The sequence below is a fragment of the Trachurus trachurus genome, assembly GCF_905171665.1.
Source record: "Trachurus trachurus genome assembly, chromosome: 16".
NCBI lineage: Eukaryota > Metazoa > Chordata > Actinopteri > Carangiformes > Carangidae > Trachurus > Trachurus trachurus.
In genome coordinates this window covers 25,830,982-25,848,327 of record NC_139902.1, presented here as the reverse complement: position 1 = coordinate 25,848,327, position 17,346 = coordinate 25,830,982, and the positions used below count along the sequence as shown (strand labels likewise).

Below are 17,346 nucleotides of genomic sequence, written 5' to 3'. Positions count from 1 at the left end.
GCAGCCAGACTGTGCTACCAGCTCATTCCTGGGCATATGCTTTTGAGGAACATCCCACAGTGCCAGACACAGTCAAAGTGTGTTGTGTGTGTCTCTCTGTGTGTGTATTTCTCCATTGTGTGTCTACAGCCGCTCTTTTGTTCTGGTTCTCTGTGCTGTGCGGGAAGGTCTAGACAGCTGACACTTACCTAATCCACAGGGCTGCCCGAGGCCATCTCCTGTTGGCTGACCTCTTTCTCCCCCACACAAAGGACAAGAGGGGGGGGGGGGGGGGGCTGCTATAGGCTACCATTCAAATTAAGCAGCAAAAAAAAACAGATGTAGGCAAAGGAAAGTGAAGTCCAGTCACTTGTTGATGCGTCTTTCAGTGTGAACGTTGAGTTTTTAAACAGATTTTAAGTGTTGAAAAGTGATTAAAGCGACATGTCTAAGCCACACGATGTCTTAACTGTCTTAACACTTGTATGGGTTGTCTGTGTGGGAAGCCAAAAACAAATTTCCACTTAGGTGGACAATAAAGTTAAACTTAACTAAACTAGACTTCATCTTTTCCTTATTCACTACTAGTTTGGACTCATTTTGTTTTATTTTGTGATTTTTATTGTCCGAGTAGCTGCATCTCTCTGAAGAAATGGGTTCACAACCTGATAGGAAAGCATCCATTTTGGATTATTCTTGACATTATTGCATTACTGATGATCGTACTCCATTACCTCACCCGGTTGTACAACAGTTTTTCTTCCACTATGATTTTATTCTTGTATATTTCACCTTGCTCAGTTCATACAAGCTGTACATTTACTTGTATTCATTCCCACCCACACTGTGCAATATTTATGATCAAGCAACTTATATAGGCTATATAGTTTTTTCTCTAGGCTATTTGACTAACTTTGTAGCCCACATAACAGTAGGCTACATATTTTTTGTTTACATAGGCTATATTTGTACGAATGTCTTTATATCTTATTCCTTACTTGTCCTGTAGCTACTTCTCTGCTACTGTTGCAAGCAAATTTCCCATGGGATTAATAAAAAGTCTTATGTCCTAAAGCAGCATATCTGCAGAGACCCGTAAACCAGGTGACTGTCATGATTGTAAGATTTACAATAAACATTATTTCATCATAGCCTACACAAAAAACTTAACTGCCAGATCTGCAAATACAGGCATTTCTATTTTATCGCTACAAAATGTGATATCCAGTTATGTAAGAACCACAGTGCATCTGCTCTTTAAATATCATCCTTTCAAAATATAATTAATCATAATAAAAAAAAAAAAGTGGGAGTCTACTCTGACTGCAGATGACTGATGGAGGGTGGGAGGGGGGGATGCAGTGACTCAGCCAAGGTAGTGGTGTGGGTGTGTATTGGGTGTGGGTGTGTGCGTGTGTGTGTGTGGGTGAAGAGGGGGGGGATATTAGTGGAGTGTGGAGACAAGAATGTTTTTCACACGCCCGTGCTGTTGTGTACCACGCCGGCTCCACGGTGCCGTCAGTCGCCGATCACGCAGCGAGCGCCTCTCTGATTGGTCGCCGTCTAACACACCTTTGCGTGGTATTGGTCGACGCGTTAAGCCACGCCCCCCGTTTCCCACCGCATTTGAAAAACGATGAATGGGGGTAAAACTTTTAGGCTGAGAAGGAGAGGAAGAAGTAGAGTGGGAAACACATAATTTGAAGTGTTCACACCACCACACAAGACGTGAAGACAAGTAATCAGCAGCGGGGCCCTGAACGCCTCACACAGACTAACACAAGCTGTAAGTAGATTGCTTTTGATTTATCCAGCGTCACACTTTTATTACATCATTCAGATTTTCTTTCTTTAACGGTTTTACATTCATATGTGAACATAAAGTTGATAAAATAAAATAAAAGAAAGAAAGAAAGAAATCAACATCCTATTGATGAAGTGCCTTTTTGAAGTTGTATTTTATTTTATTATTCTTATCTAATTTATGGAGGTCAGGTCATATCGCGTGAGTTGACCTCCGGCTTCAGTGTGATGGTTGTAGGGGACGGATGATGATGATGATAAGTGTTGGGCAGGCAGGTCAGGGAGGGGTTAGGTGTTGTGTGTGTGTGTGGCTGTTTGTGTAACCAGCACAGTTGCTGGTTGCTTTTGTCCCCCTGTGGAAGTAGGTGAAAGGGCCACGGTGCTGTGGAGCAGCTGCTGATCATGCTCACCTCACATGCTCCTTTATATTATCCCCAGTATTGATGAATGGCTCTAGCAATAGGCTTTTTTTTCTTCTTTTTTTTTTTAAAGATTGATTAAAAGTGTAGCTGATATGCTTTTCATACTGTGTGGATATCATTCACACATTCATAACATTTACTTCATCAGTCTACACCCACACAGCCCATGACGAAAAAGCCAAATGTATTGAAAAGTGGGGAAAAAAAGTTAAATCACAGACCCATTTTTGTCGATCATCCTTGTGAAGGTGGTGCACCTTGGTTGCAGTGCACCTGTGGGAAGGCCAGTTGATTTGGAAAGCCACACACCTGTCTGTATTAGATCTAACAGCTGCAATATGAGACAGCAAAAAAAAGAGACAGGATAAACCTCACATAAAGGCCCCTCTCTGGATCTCTGGAGGGCTGCAGTAGGACAACCATCACTGCAACACTTTTTTTTTTTTTGGGGGCAGAGAGGCCTGTCAGAAAACTCTCATCGCCCCTCATGGCTCAGTTTGGCCAAGCAGAGGGGTCCTGTAAAAGCTCTGGTTGTTCCAGAGTTAGGCTACATATATTGAGGCAACTGTGCAACAAGGAAGCTTACACATACTGTACATACTGCAGGTTTTTTCTGTCTCTGAGCTCTGCAGGCAGTTCCACCTCATGGCTTGGTTTTTGCTCTGATATGCAGCGTCAGCCCTGAGATCTATATATATATATCTAAATATTAACAGGTGTATGCCTTTCCAAATAATGCCCAATCACTCAGGTGACTCCAATCAAGGTGTAAAGAAACATCTCAAAGATGATCAAAAGAATTGGTAGTCACCTGAGCTACATTTCAAGTGTTACAGCACACAGTGTGAATATTTTTGTCAGTGTCATTTACATGTGATATCATTTTTCTTTTTTAATGCCTTGCAAAAAAAAAAGTTAGTATTGGACGTGTATTATTATTTAACTGAAGGACGACTCCATTTACTTGTGCTCCTGTACTAGAGTTACAAGATGGACGCTGATGAGCTCCACTCAGACATCCGGAGTGAATTCCCGGCTGGTCCCATGGGTGCAGGTGACATGGAGGCCGTGGAGGCTCTGATGTCCATGACTAAGCACTGGAAAACCAGGAGCTTCAGGCTCAGACACTTCCGACCTCTGACCCCGTCCTCCGACTGCTCAGAGGACGACTCGTCCCCCCCGGGGTCTGCACTGCTGCAGGACTCTGCTTTGGTAAGAGTTTTCAATCCTGCTTTTGAATATCTGTGTCATTTTGTTGTGTTATCTATGCGAGTTGCTACAAAGCCTTTTATTTTTTCAAGTTTGAGTTCATCAATAACAAAACTGAACACCCCCTTCTTCTCCTCTCAGTGTATGACACCACCGTACAGCCCACCCCACTGCGAGGCCCCCCACCCACCCTCAGCAGCAGCAGCAGCAGCAGGGAGTCCAGCCTGGCAGCAGCCAAAGGAGGAGCCTCATCCGCCCTCACACACACACACTGCTGCTTCTCAATCCCAGCAGAGGTTTCAGTGCACCAGCGTGATCCGCCACACTGCAGATGACCGACGCCGCTGCCACCGTGACGTCCATCCTGTCTCGGAGAAAGACGACGGACTCGCACAAGTTCACGCGAAACGATCTAAAGTAGATTTGAACTTGAGCACGAGAGACTCTGGGGCTGCCACACCACAGACTTTGCTACATGTTGCACAGGACACTCAGACCCAGATGAGACGTCCAGCCCCTGACGCACCTCAGTGTCCCCCCAGCGGTAACGGAGTCGTCTCTCCTGTGCCGGTCTACTGCCAGATTCTTCCAGTATCTTCTCTTTCCACCACTGTTTTACAAAAGTCCGCCACAGCCTCTGAGAGTCCGCTGCAGCACCCACTACCTACCTACACACAACCACCACAACAACATGCACTATTGCAACCTCAAACCCAAGCAGCTTCATCCGCCCCGCTCTTCCTCCTCGGGGGGCAGGTCGCACAAGCCCCGTTAATGCTCCTGGTCTCTCAGCCGGCGGTTCCCACCCTGTACGTGCAGCAGCCAGCTCTCGTGTCTCCAGGCGGCACCAAGTTCCCGGCCATCGCCCCCGCACCCGGTCATACCTCGCCGGTGCACAGACAGAGCCCGGTGCAGCCCGAGGTGTCCCGTGTCCGCAGTCACGTCTGTCCCCGTGAGGACTGCAGCAAGACCTACTTCAAGAGCTCCCACCTCAAGGCCCACATGAGGACGCACACAGGTACGGAGAGGGACAATATGAATATTTTAATATTTGTTTTTTATTTAGATTGAGGACAGCGCATATTAATGGACATTGTACAAATGTAAATATGCCAGATTATAGCCATGGCTAATTCCCGTCTGTAGTCCCCAGGCAGGTTGTTGTAATAGTAAAAAAGACACATGAGAAATACATAGAAGAACCATAGAAGACCAATACAAGGAATTATGCTAGGAGGGGACAGAATACTGACTTAAAGGGATAGTTAAACATTTTGGCAAATTGGCCCATTGCCATAATCCTTATAGTTTTAGGAGTAGGTTCGTTACCTTTAATTGTCAGTGCAAGCTATTTTTAGAACGGTGGAGCAGAGCTGCTCAGAGCTATGCTACGGAGGCTAATGGGATTTCTTGGTTTCCCTCATCAAACTCATCAAATACACAATCCAACAACTCCAAAACACTCTGGTGGACAGGTTGTGACCTGCACATTCACCACGCTATGAGACAATAACGGAACATTAAGAGAGAGTTGTTTTCGAGGCAAATGCAGAGACTGCTTGCTGGAAAACTGCGCAGACGGGAAGGCACATGAGCGGTTTTGCATGAATTTGCCTCGAAACACTCCATTAGCTCTGGGCAGCTCGCGGCTCTGCTCCACCGTTCTAAAAATAGCTTGCACCGACAATTAAAGGTAACAAACCTACTGCTAAGACTATAGGGAGTATGGCAATGGGCCAATTTGCCAAAATGTTGAACTATCCCTTTAATGAAGAACATACACAACAAGAAAAGAAAAGAGAGAAAATAGAAAGAAAAACAGATTAAAGCCTCACACAGTAACTGACCTACCTGTCCTACTAACCATTAAAAGACATGAGACGCCTCAAAATCCTTAATTTCCATTTGTCTTCTGTGTTTTCCCATCAGGCGAGAAGCCCTACAAATGCAAGTGGGAGGACTGCGAGAGGCGGTTCGCTCGCTCCGACGAGCTGTCTCGCCATCGACGAACCCACACGGGAGAGAAAAAGTTTGTCTGCCCCATGTGCCACAGCCGCTTCATGCGCAGCGACCACCTGGCCAAGCACGCCCGGAGACACCTGGCAGCGAGGAGGACGGCCTGCTGGACGTTAGGGCCCGTCGACCTCAGCGTTTCCACAGCTCTCAGTCTGCCTTCATTGAACTCTTAGGGATCCAAACGAGATAGACTGAGCTGCACAGTTGCACAACACTGCTAAAAAACCTAAAAGGAAATAATATTGCATATTTAGTCCTCGCTGTTTTGCTGCTGTTGTTACGTTACAGTTGAACATAAAATCGGTGATGGCACTGTAAAGACTTCACTTCCAACTACTGTATTACCTTAAACTGAGGAAATTAAACTGAAATAGTATTATATCATTTTCTTAACACTTACAAAGCACATTTACCTGGCAGTGACATTTGACCAAAGAATGTTGTCTTCTTCTTTTTTTGCACCATATAATATGAAAATGTTTTATTTTTTACAACAATTTGCACAATGTTTTCTTGAATGGGAAGTAGAGTTCCTTATTATTAAACTTGAAGATTTATTTTCAGATGTTTGAATGTGTCTGGATTTCCTTATAGTTCATTTAAACCTGGCATGAAGAATGTGATCTGTGTCTGTACAAGGAAGAATTCCTGTTGATGCAGTGCCATGATCGTATCACACTCTCTCAGATAACACATCCAGAAAGATAATGTTCCTCACATGCACTGACACTTCATAGACTGAAGAGTAACTCCTGTTGTTTAGTCGTTCCAAAAATAGTCTTGACTCTATCATCCAGGATAAGAGTTGCTTTACTTGGACAGAGGAGTATCAGTGTCTGTAAAACAATAGCAGAATTTAGCACATTTATGATGTGTTATGATAATAATAAAACACAGAGCCAGTTATTCACAGTCCAGTCAATGAGGTTTTTTTTTTTATTACTGTTCCATGTTGACAAGCACAGCTACAAGTTAATAAAAGGCAACTGCCTGATAACTCATCATGCCTTAGACACACAGATTGGAAGACAACTTCACAGATATGATACACACTGCAAGAAAGCTTGCAGAGTCAAAAGATTTTTGTAATGCTCCTTCAACATAAATGTTGAAAAAAAAATATTATTAAATATGACTGAAGTAGTAAAAAAGGGTTCTAAGCATTTTAAATTTTGCTTTCTTAAAAAGAAAAAAAAAAATCCACATCAGTCGATTTATTTTTCCATCAACACTTCCCTTGTTCCATCAGAAGCACATGCTGTCTCATCAACCTGCAGTTACCTGCTGTCCTTCGCTAGTCTGGGAGTGAGCTACTCAGCATCACAGAAAAACACTCAAACACCAGATTACTGGTGAACACTGAGCCATGACATTTCAGACCACACCAGGTCAGACGGCACTTATCATTTTCCATGGAGACGCTGAACGATGACCACATTGGCTTGATTTACTGCATCACGCAGATGAGTAAATGCACATGCATATGGTGCAGCGACGTAGCGCTGCAAGCCTCCAGTTTAAAAACACTGAGTAAGACAACACAGTTTAAAATGTAACAATGGGAACAATCAAGCTTTTACCACACAAAATAAAATATACAACCAATTATAAATGATAAAACCACATCTTTGAGGCAAAGCATCCTGCCCAGGTCTCAGAACTGCGTTCCTATTTATTTATTTATTTATTTAATACACGGCTTCACTCTGGGATATACATATCTTACTTTACAAGACGGGCAGCAGCAATGGAGATATAGATAATACATTTGTCAGATATAATTATGTTAAGTCATTATATGTCTACTGTACGGGTGTAAACTGTAGTGCCGTGGGATGCCCAAAGCAAAGGGGAAAGATGCATCTGTCTTTCTGGAGTCGTCCATTTTGTTGCATACTAATTAACAGCTATGTGGTTTTTTTTTTTTTTTTTAAAGGTCTAATCACACAATACACTGTACATTGGGGGGGGGTTGTGAGATGAATTCAATCTGGTCCCAGCAATTTCAAGCTCTATCTGCACTGTTGGTTCAGTTCATCCCAGTGGAATGTCGACCAGGGGGAGCTAGCAGCAGAAAACTAGAGAGGGGTGGCGGGGAGTGGGGAGTTAAAGCCTTCCTGGTCTGGCGATTGCTAAGCTGGGACTGAGAGCGCAGCCTCCGTTTGGCAGGAATTGAGGAAATAAGGGATCAATGAGAAGTTCTTCAGCGTGGCCTCGTGGGTGACACTGGTGTCCTGCATCTCAAACCTGGTGGAAGGAAAACGGGGAAAAAACACGGTTACTGTCCGAAACGTGAACTTTGCAGTGTTCCCTCCAAATGTAAATATATACCATATATATGGGCTGTCCTTACCAGTCTCTGGAGGATATGACATAGTATACAGGTGGTGGGGGGGAGTCGGATGCGGTGCAGAGCGGCTGACCCAGACTGTAGGCTCCAGCGTGACCGAACATGAGCCAGTCTCCGATGTGGAGCTCAGGTAACAAACAGTGCTCCACTACCTGGTCCAGGTCGTCCCCGGAGGGACCCCACAGGGTGCTGCTGAACACCGCGCCATCCAGGGACGAGCTCTGAAAACAAACAGAGATCACCTGTTTTACAACTGTTTTTCATTGAATTACAGTAAGAACAGAAAAATGGCACACAAATTGGTATGATTTGGGGAAACTCCATGAAATTGTCTGGTTTTTTCGCCCTACTTATAATGTAGAGATTCAGAAAATATGGGATATTTACCAGATGGAGCAAATCATTTTTATTTTTATTATATATTTTTTTACTCTCCTTCTAAATTTGTGTAATATACTTATTACTATTTTCTATTTATTATTACTTTATCTTCTTCTGTAGGCTGAAGCAATAGCTTATTGTGCCTACCCTTAGTTTGTACATAAGATTTCCATTTACATAGTGAAAACAAAAGGCATTAAAATAAAAACAAACAAAAAAACAAAAGACAAACAAGCAAACTAACAAACTACCAACAAAACAAGACCAAAACAAATCAGAACAGAGTTTGTATGTATTATAACTTGTATTTGAAAATGAAAGGGAAAAAATGTAAATGAAAGGAAATGTATATGTCATGTTACTGTTATGACAAAATAAAATAAAATAAAGTTAAAAAAAATGAAAGCCTGGTTCATACTAATGGACATGAATGTAAAGAACAGGTGATTATTACTGTTTTAAATTCACTTAGACAAGAATGTTTATGTCAGTCATCTTGATGATTCAAGGTTTGGTCTATGAGTGAGCTGTGTTTTTATTATTATATCAGACTGTGTTTCACACTCACTCACCTTGTGAACAGATGGAGCAGCAATCAGTGTTTCAGAGAGTTTGCTGGCGAACGATCCGTACACTCCTTCGTTCATGTAGTACTGGAACTCTGGCTCATCGTTGGGAGACGGATCATCTGTTCAGGAGAAATAGTACACAACATCTGTTAGAGTGTAACAGATTTATTTTTAGACTTGTTTATATTTACCACCTGCAACAGTGTGGTATTATTTTCAACTTGCGAGTCCCTGTATGTGTGTGTATGTGTGTTTTATCATGGAAAAATCTTGTCACATTCTCTCTGAATCTCTTTTTTTAGCTCTTTGAAACAACAGTTGAGTTGACTTTATATAAAACATCTCATTGTTTGTCAGTAAATTAGCCCTTGAAAGCAAATATCCGGCCACTGACCGTGTGCCTGGTCCTGGCGATCTCGTGCCACCACCTCCTTAGAGATGATGTTGACAGCCAGGGTGAAAGCGGAGGACACAAAGAAGCTGCCAGGCTCGGCGATGATGGAAACCCCAGTAGAAGGAGGGAAGTACAGGTCCACCATAGACATGACTGCACTATTGACCTGCAAAAGAAAAAAAAAAAAAAGGATGACTGCGGTGAAAAAGTAGGAACTTTATGTGATAGGATAGGATGTACTTCTTTAATGTCATGTGGGGAGCGGATAGAAATATACTGACCAACTCCAGCTGAGTCTCAGAGCCAGTGAAGCCGCCTCCAATGTCCAGGATTTTCATGTTGAAGCCGATTTCCTCCTGTGACGGACAAAAGGATTGTAAATGTGTCACCAAAACGTCAAAAAATGGATCCTAAGAAACCAGTCATGTCAGCATTAATCTTAAACCTAAATTATTTTTAACTTTGTCAAAGTATGAAGTATTTTAATAACTGTATGTTCCTATTTCCTTCTGTTATGAAATATGTTTTGTACCTGAATGTTTGTGACGTGTGAGTGGGTGTTTATATGCACATGTGTATGGATTTTTGTTTTGTTATGTAAGTTGACATTTTTTATCCTTTTATTGTTCTTACTCACCTGCCCAGGGACTACGGACGGAAAGTAGCTAGTAAGCTAAATCCGATACAAAGCATCTTCTCTCATTTTGAGACTAATGTTATTTTGTACATTGTCCCTGATACAAATAAACTATTAAAACTAAACAATATTTATATAAGATTACTTACCCCCATATCAAAGACACAGCGGGCATCAGAGACGGCATGGACATAGACCTGCTCATCCTCACAGGAGCTGGAGATGTGAGACCTGTGGGAGGGTTTAACGGTCAGTTTGACTCCTTGACAAGAAGCTGCATTTATTCCTGGAGTAGGACGGCTGGCTGGTTACTTAAAAAAGAGTTGCTTTTACGGTTGTTATAAAGTTCATACTTAATTTTTCCTCGATGCATCAAATTCAAATTCTTTCCAAGGTCCATTCAAGGATCCAACACCACCTTTAACCAGCCACGGTGCATTTCTGCAGGCCTCACCTGACCCCCACCACCTGGACGCCCAGTTCCTTCGCCTTCTCCAGCAGATGCCTGCAGTCTTTCAGGGAACAGCCGAACGTCATGCCGATCTCATCGTCTGGGTTGGATGCTTCTGTTGACACCTGCAGCAGCAGCCTGGATTAACACAGGAAACAAAGAGCATGTGGTCAATGTTTTGTTGAGAGGAAAATACCTACAAACGCTCACTGTGTATCTTTACAACTTGTTTGGATTTTCTCCTGTGAAACACATGAGTAATAACTGATAACAAAGCCAATACTGAAGTCACATGACCACTGGCGCCAGGACCAACACTGAAACAACTAAGTACTTACTTGGCATTGGGGTGGGAGCGAGAAATCTTGCGTAGCTCTGCTTCGTTATCGCACACCAGAAGGTCAATGCCATTCTTAGCAGCATATTTAATCTGGGAGACCTGTTTGCAAACACCACTGTAGATGATGTCTTCAGAGGGAATGCCATGGCTCTGCACCAGCTCAAGCTCAGACTGACGTACAAAGAGAAAGAAAACAGAGAAGTGCTTCATTAATATGCAGCATGTGAACTGACATTTCAATATCAAACCTATTCGGAAAAGTTTAGCATAAACAATAAAGCTGAGCACTGAGGTAATTTGGCCACTTGGTGGTGCCTTTATAACTCTTCTACAGCTTATGGACCAAGAGAGCAACATCATTCAGCAATGTTACATTTGTCAAGAAGGATGGTATGATAAGGTATACTGTTATAAAATCTTTCAAGCTTCTTTTAAGCTTTATTTATTTTTTTGCTAAAAATCTAACACTGTGCAGCTTTAACAATGAACACTGCAATTTTCTGATCGTGGTTTGAAACGTGACTCTGACAGCAGAGATAGTAGCAGTTAGTGTTTGTAGGACACTACCTTGTTGGTGCATATGAATCCAGTGCCAAGAGCAGCAAGGACCTCAATAACAGCTGGACTGCTGTTGCAGCGGACAGTGTAGTAGGGTCGAATTTGGGGCATGTGAGTTCGCCAGCGAACGTGCTGCCTCATTATGACTCCCAGGTCTGCTACAAAGAATGCATTCTTCTCACACTGAGGAAGGAAGAAAACATACATGTATATACTGTATGAGTCACAAAAACACACACTCTCCACGCTTTTACAACACGTAAGATCAACATTTACTTAAACGTGCCCATTAAGTTCATTCTGAATTTGGTAAGCACTGCTTTATGTATGCTGCACCTGCTGCTTGAAACGCACTGCAGAAAACGTTCAAGGAGCTCATCAACCTTGCAATTTTGATAACCCGTGTGAGAGACATTGGAGCAGCTACATATAATCGCACTTGTTCTTGTTTCTTCTTAGTCCTGTTGCTTTTATCTTGCATGTATTTTATCTGTGTTGTTGTGTGAGTTTCTGTGTGTCTTTAATTGTTGCAACTTTCCTATGCTGCTGTCTTGGCTGGGCTTCCCTTGGGAAAAGAGGTCATTGTATCTCAACGGGACCTACCTGGTTAAATAAAGGCTAAAAACAAAAAAACAAACATAACAAACAGCACAACAGGTGTTTTAGAAAAAGTATGAGACTCCTTACCAGAGTTTGTTCATAGATGTGGTTGTCAATCACATCACAGAGCGCCGTGCCTCCGTCCAGCAGGCCAACAGAATACTGTGGTTCATCAGCAATACCTTTCATCCTCTCAACCGTTTTCCTCTAATCCAACAGGCATAAAGAATGTGGCTAATCTGAAGTGGTCTTGCTCACTCGCTCTCGAGCCCTTGGGGTCCTAAGCTTTTGCAACAAACTGTACAAAAAAAAAAGTGACAAGACAACAAATGACAAAAAGTTCAAAAAGCACAACAATTGAGCCATAGTTGGACTGCTACACATATTTATTTGTGCTGTCTGACTCTTGTTTATTCATTAGCTTGAACGCTAAACCTCCCCAATCAAAAACGCGTCATTTTCGATGAGCGTCCGTCCAATCAGAGCACGGACCAGTTTTTCATGATATGGGACAGCTTTGTGGAAGAGGCCTATTCTTCTGAAAAGCCACTGTGAAAACACAGAGTCTGGGGCACAGGGTTCATTTACTTTACCATCAATTACTCCCAACAAACACCAATAATCCCTGAGCTGGTGACCCGTAAAAGTTCTTTTTGATGGCGTTAAGCAAGGTACAATACTGTCTGCGTCCGTGTCACAACTTTTACTTTCAATAAATGTTGCACACAACGTCAGAGATACACAGCAGTGACTGGACCAGATCTGGAATGACTATGGTTTTGAGGGGGGGGGGGGGGGGGGGTTAAATGGGGAGACTAAACAATGTGCCTAGAAAGACTGCTGTGTGGCAGACTACTATGACACGGCTGATAGAAACAAATGAGCAGGCAGAAGGACAAGGGTGAATCCTTGATTTCACTGTGAAAAAGTATTAAATTACAGCAATTACAGAGGAAATGTGAAGACTTAAATTACAAAGTCTTCTCTGCAGAAACACATCAAAGATGGCTCAACAGTCTCTCTACAAATCAACCATGACTTTTGCAACTTGCAGCCCCAAGAAATAAATCATAGCAAGACAGAAACGACTACAGATAAAAGTAAGTCCCATACACACTCTGCTGTTACTCTGATAGAAGTGCTGGAAATAGATCTGAAATGTTAGATCTAAAACTAACTATAGCCTGTTTGTGATTTATCTGGGACATGCTATTTATTAATACACCCTTTTAGAGATTCAGTGAAGGTAATTTGTCATAACGCATTTATGATATTACACTCCCTCCCTGTTTCTGCAATGAAAATACCCCACAATGCAATCAAAAAGAGGACACATTAATTCTTCAGAATCACATCTAATTTACTCACATGGATAAGTCCTGGGGTGGGAACTTGTCCACTATCAGCTAGGATCCCAAGGTGGCTCGGCGTTGAAGTCAAATGACTCTCGGTATAGAGCTGCCCCTAAATCCTCTGGATAGTTGTTGTACACCTGCAAAAAAAAAAAAAAAAAAAAAAATGGGGGGAGCACATGAGGACACAGGACACACAGGAATCAGTCACTGACAGCCAGGGTAACAACTCAAGCTGACAAGAGGAGCAACTGTTCCTTCCTCCGCTGGCACAATGCTTCAGTCCACCTTCACATTATTATAATGCACAATCAAATGTGTAATGTGGTAAAGGGGAAACAATGGTATGCATTTGAGCAGGCAAAATTGATGATAGGGTTGGGTATTAGACTGGAAGTTATTAATTAGTAAAGACTCAACACATTTTCAATGTGTCACTTTGTATGTGGTGCAGTTAAAATGTCACTGTTTGTTTTATTGAGTGTTAAATAGTAATGTGATTGTATGTATTTACCCGCTTATAATAATTCATTGGTGTGTTTTAATGTGATCTCCTACCAGTTTTTATTCTGTGCACCTGCAACTTGTAACACTATGCAGAACAAATCTTAAACTTACCTCCTATTTATCATTAGTGCAATTTAAATCTCTTATCTTATTTGTTTTTTTACCACCAACTGCTCCTGTTTTTATTGACTCATCTTGCTGATTGTCAATTCATTTTTTTAATGTTATATTCTGTTACTTGTGTTGATTGTGTATTTTGAATGTATTTCTTTGTCTAAATAAAGGTGATAATAATGATTTAGCGGTTTCTGATTAAGATTTGTATTGCTCTAACATTTAAAAGTATTTTCATAGCCTTATTTGCTAAATAACACATTTTTTTTTTTAGCCACTAACTAACTCACAATATTTGACCTGCTGCTCTAACAGGTCGTTTGTTTTCAATGGTGACATTAGCTTCAGTTAGCAGTTAGCTACCTAGCATCATATAATGTAAATGCGTTTATACATGAACCTGTTAGTTATTTTTTTAAACAATCACAATACCGACCATTACGTTGTCTTCAATCCACTTATAGCCAGCTCGTTTGGTTTACGATATACACTTTGTTATCTGGTTAATTTCGACAACATGCTAACGTTAATTAGCAACAAGCTAATAACGCGTGATGATGATACTTACGTCTGCGGAAAACCCAAAAGAGGGGACAGAACGCTTTTTCTTTTTCGGCGGAATTTTTAAAGAGTGGTGGGGTTACAAAAAGAGAAAAAGGTGGCTGCCATGGACGTGGTGGCGAGGTTTAGGATCGTCTTGTTTGTTTGGGTTCGAGCTACAATGGACGGATCATTTACAGCGACGACGGCTACGACGACGACGACAACGGCGGCGGCGGACAAACAGAAAAGCGTCAAGTACGTCAAAATTAACAGCAGCACTTCCGGTTGACGTATCAAAATAAAATGCGTATTAATAAACATTTGGTGACGTTTTTTGGAGGCATCGGCGTGGAAATAGTCAGGAAAAAATTGAATTCGTTAAAAATAAAAAATAAAATAATTAACTTGTCTTTTCATAGTAAATATTACAAAAGATTTATAAAACGATGAAAACTATTTCCTGGTTTGATTCGACTTAAATATTTCGAGTTTGATTAATCTGAGATGGGAGGAGGAGTCAATAAGAGCTGTCAAAATCAAACACGATGACCTCAGCTGCGGTAATAGATGACATGTGAAGTTTATATTAACGAAGCCATAAATCTTTCAGCAATTATCTACAAGTAGAGTAGAGTAGAGTAGACAATACTTTATTCATCATACAAGAAGATATCGCAATTACAATAATAGTAGCAATAATAATTTGCTTGTTTAAACATAATAATTTTGTGTAATGAAGATGTGTGTGATGCTTTCAGTTTAATTTTGTGTAATGAAGATGTGTGTGATGCTTTCAGTTTAATTTTGTGCAATGAAGATGTGTGTGATGCTTTCAGTTTCTTTTGCTCAGTTGTATACCAGAAAAACAACGAGAAAAGTGCATCTTCACCGACTAAATCACAACTTGATGACTTCAATCAACCTGATAACTAAGCCTATAATAACTTTTAAAACATAGAAGTGTAAAGATTTTCAACATTACCTGTGTTATGTCTTCATTGTATTTCCCATGATTCAGTAAAAAGGACGAAATGCTGTCCAGTAAAGTCTGTAAATGTTCCCTTTTACCTGTTGCCACAATCAAAAGTTGCAAAACATAACTTCCATGTCTGCTGAGTAAATGGATGCATCTATTCTCGTCTTCAAGTTCAAGCTCAAGCTGGATTCTCTCGTCCCTTTGCCTTTGTTGTTGTGACTTTGAGAAGTTGTGCCTGCCTCTGAAAATACAGGGTCTGGGGCAGTGTTTTTTTTTTTTCAAGGAGATGCATTTGCATGTCTCCCTCCTCAACAGTGGAGGAGGAGGAGGAGGAGGAGGAGGAGGGTGCCAAGGAGCGCTACTGTCAACTAAACAGAAAGGGAATGTTTTCCTGTGGGTTATTTATGATTCCTTATCAATCTTGGCATCACAATGGTATTGACTGGTCAACATATCAGATATTTTTAAGAAAAAAAAGTGTCTAATTGTGCATTTTAGGAGTTTAAAGCCTGTATGGCACATTTTCACTGATAATAATACAATTTATCTAAAGATTTTTCAAAAAGAATTACTAGAAATATATATATTTATGAAAATATTGTTCTTTCCTTTGAGATTTCTGTTTATTCTAACAATATCCTATCTCTGTCAAAGTCATTTTCAGTCACGTCTTTGTCCACTCAGTGTTCCCTTAGTCCCCAATTTTACATGTTACTACAGATCTTATAAATCAAAAATAATGCATGATTTTGTAACACACACAAGATAAACTTTTTGTATAGTGTGAAATTGTGGTATATTGATAGTTAAGGTGTATAATACACTACAAGATGATCACCAATTCCATACAAAACTCCTCTTATCGCATAGGTTAGCTACTGAAAAAGGAGCAATATCTCCTAAATCTTTGCCACAGAGTGACCCACATCATGCAACAGTGCCTGATGTGTTGTTATTGTGTTGCTAACCAGGGACTTCTGTGAATTCACATAACTGCGAAATTCTTCAGACTGTTAGATGAGCTTTGAGTGCTCCTCAGGGAAAAATAAACAATAGCAGCATTTGTTTCGCCAATAAAACTACTGCTTAGAGTCCATTGTAAAGGCTGTTGAGGCTGCGTCTTTTCCTCAGACTGCAACACAAAAGCTGTTCCGTGTTTTGTGCCTGTTTTCTCCAACACTAAATGAGCCTATGTATATATAAGTCTAATCGCACATAGCATCTAAAGTGGCTTCCAGTAACGCACAATGTTTGATTTCCATTGTTTGGATCATAATAGCCATCGCAGCCACTGGGTATGCGACAGCGAGACATGTGTACCACCCACTGTAAGGGCAAATACTCCAGTGGCTGCATTGTGCAGCAGGAATTCTTATTTGCAAACATAGCAGGCAGATTACATCAACACACAGATTTAGACAGAACCAAACTCAGATTAACCCTCACTGACCAAAAATCTGCAGTAAAAAGAGGAAAAAATAATATTATCCACACAATAATTAATCAGTTACAAAACACCTTCAACAAATTGATTACCCTCTGTATATTTAAGCTTGAAACAAAACTTAATCAAGACGAGACACCCGTAAATATGCACCAACTCTCTATATTTAAATGAGTGACTGATTAAAGCCGCTGTGAATTGGTCTTACGTAACAGACTCCAGTGTTGTAAGTGTTGTTAAGTCACTCAGCAGTGGTTTCACCTCTTTTTTGCCAAAGAATGTTGCTAAGTGAAAGAAACTCCCAACAAACTTTTCCTCACACTGACCTGAATGTTAAGCAGGACGATATAAAGCGACTGTCTGCAGGAGCCCATACAGAAATATGTCCCCATCAATACCGATGTGGTTTCATCCAATGTGGATAGATGAAGATACGAGTTTATAACATTGTTGTATGTACGTATTAAGATATCTTTGACTCATTTTTTATTTATTTTCTTTTGCATTTGTGATGTCAATCCTACTAAGATAAACTAAACTAAACTGAACTAAACTAAACTAAACTAAACTAAACCAAACCAAACTAAACAAAACCAAACCAAACCAAACCAAACCAAACTAGACTATGTTTTACTCCTATGTCACCTGAAAGGAACTTTCTTTATCTCTTCGCTTTCCCACTACATGTCATTTTTAACAAT

At 41.0% G+C, this 17,346-nt stretch overlaps 2 protein-coding genes across 2 annotated transcripts; one reads left to right on the top strand and one right to left on the bottom strand.

Moving 5' to 3' along the window:
- The first annotated feature begins 1,636 nt into the window (after window positions 1–1,636).
- On the top strand, window positions 1,637–5,976 carry LOC310999262 (Krueppel-like factor 10). The gene is made up of 4 exons (XM_083989595.1): window positions 1,637–1,765; window positions 3,186–3,416; window positions 3,555–4,431; window positions 5,343–5,976. The coding sequence occupies exons 2-4, from the start codon at window positions 3,195–3,197 to the stop codon at window positions 5,600–5,602; spliced, it is 1,359 nt and encodes a 452-aa protein (XP_083845721.1). The 5' UTR covers window positions 1,637–1,765; window positions 3,186–3,194; the 3' UTR covers window positions 5,603–5,976.
- Window positions 5,977–6,332: 356 nt separating this feature from the next.
- LOC310999586 (antizyme inhibitor 1-like) lies at window positions 6,333–14,476 on the bottom strand. The gene is made up of 12 exons (XM_083990065.1): window positions 14,251–14,476; window positions 13,078–13,201; window positions 11,797–12,007; window positions 11,119–11,292; window positions 10,550–10,722; window positions 10,215–10,349; window positions 9,910–9,991; window positions 9,405–9,479; window positions 9,124–9,289; window positions 8,733–8,848; window positions 7,783–8,000; window positions 6,333–7,676 (listed from the first exon to the last, which is right to left on the bottom strand). The coding sequence occupies exons 3-12, from the start codon at window positions 11,896–11,898 to the stop codon at window positions 7,562–7,564; spliced, it is 1,356 nt and encodes a 451-aa protein (XP_083846191.1). The 5' UTR covers window positions 11,899–12,007; window positions 13,078–13,201; window positions 14,251–14,476; the 3' UTR covers window positions 6,333–7,561.
- Between the last annotated feature and the right edge of the window lie 2,870 nt (window positions 14,477–17,346).

Coding starts and splice junctions, on each gene's coding strand:
- LOC310999262 (XM_083989595.1), top strand. CDS start 3,195: ATGGACGCTGATGAGCTCCACTCAGACATCCGGAGTGAATTCCCGGCT. Junction 3,417..3,554: donor TGCTGCAGGACTCTGCTTTG/GTAAGAGTTTTC, acceptor TTCTCCTCTCAG/TGTATGACACCACCGTACAG. Junction 4,432..5,342: donor CCACATGAGGACGCACACAG/GTACGGAGAGGG, acceptor TTTTCCCATCAG/GCGAGAAGCCCTACAAATGC.
- LOC310999586 (XM_083990065.1), bottom strand. CDS start 11,898: ATGAAAGGTATTGCTGATGAACCACAGTATTCTGTTGGCCTGCTGGAC. Junction 10,350..10,549: donor CGCTCCCACCCCAATGCCAA/GTAAGTACTTAG, acceptor GTGTTAATCCAG/GCTGCTGCTGCAGGTGTCAA. Junction 8,849..9,123: donor TCGCCAGGACCAGGCACACG/GTCAGTGGCCGG, acceptor TCTCCTGAACAG/ATGATCCGTCTCCCAACGAT.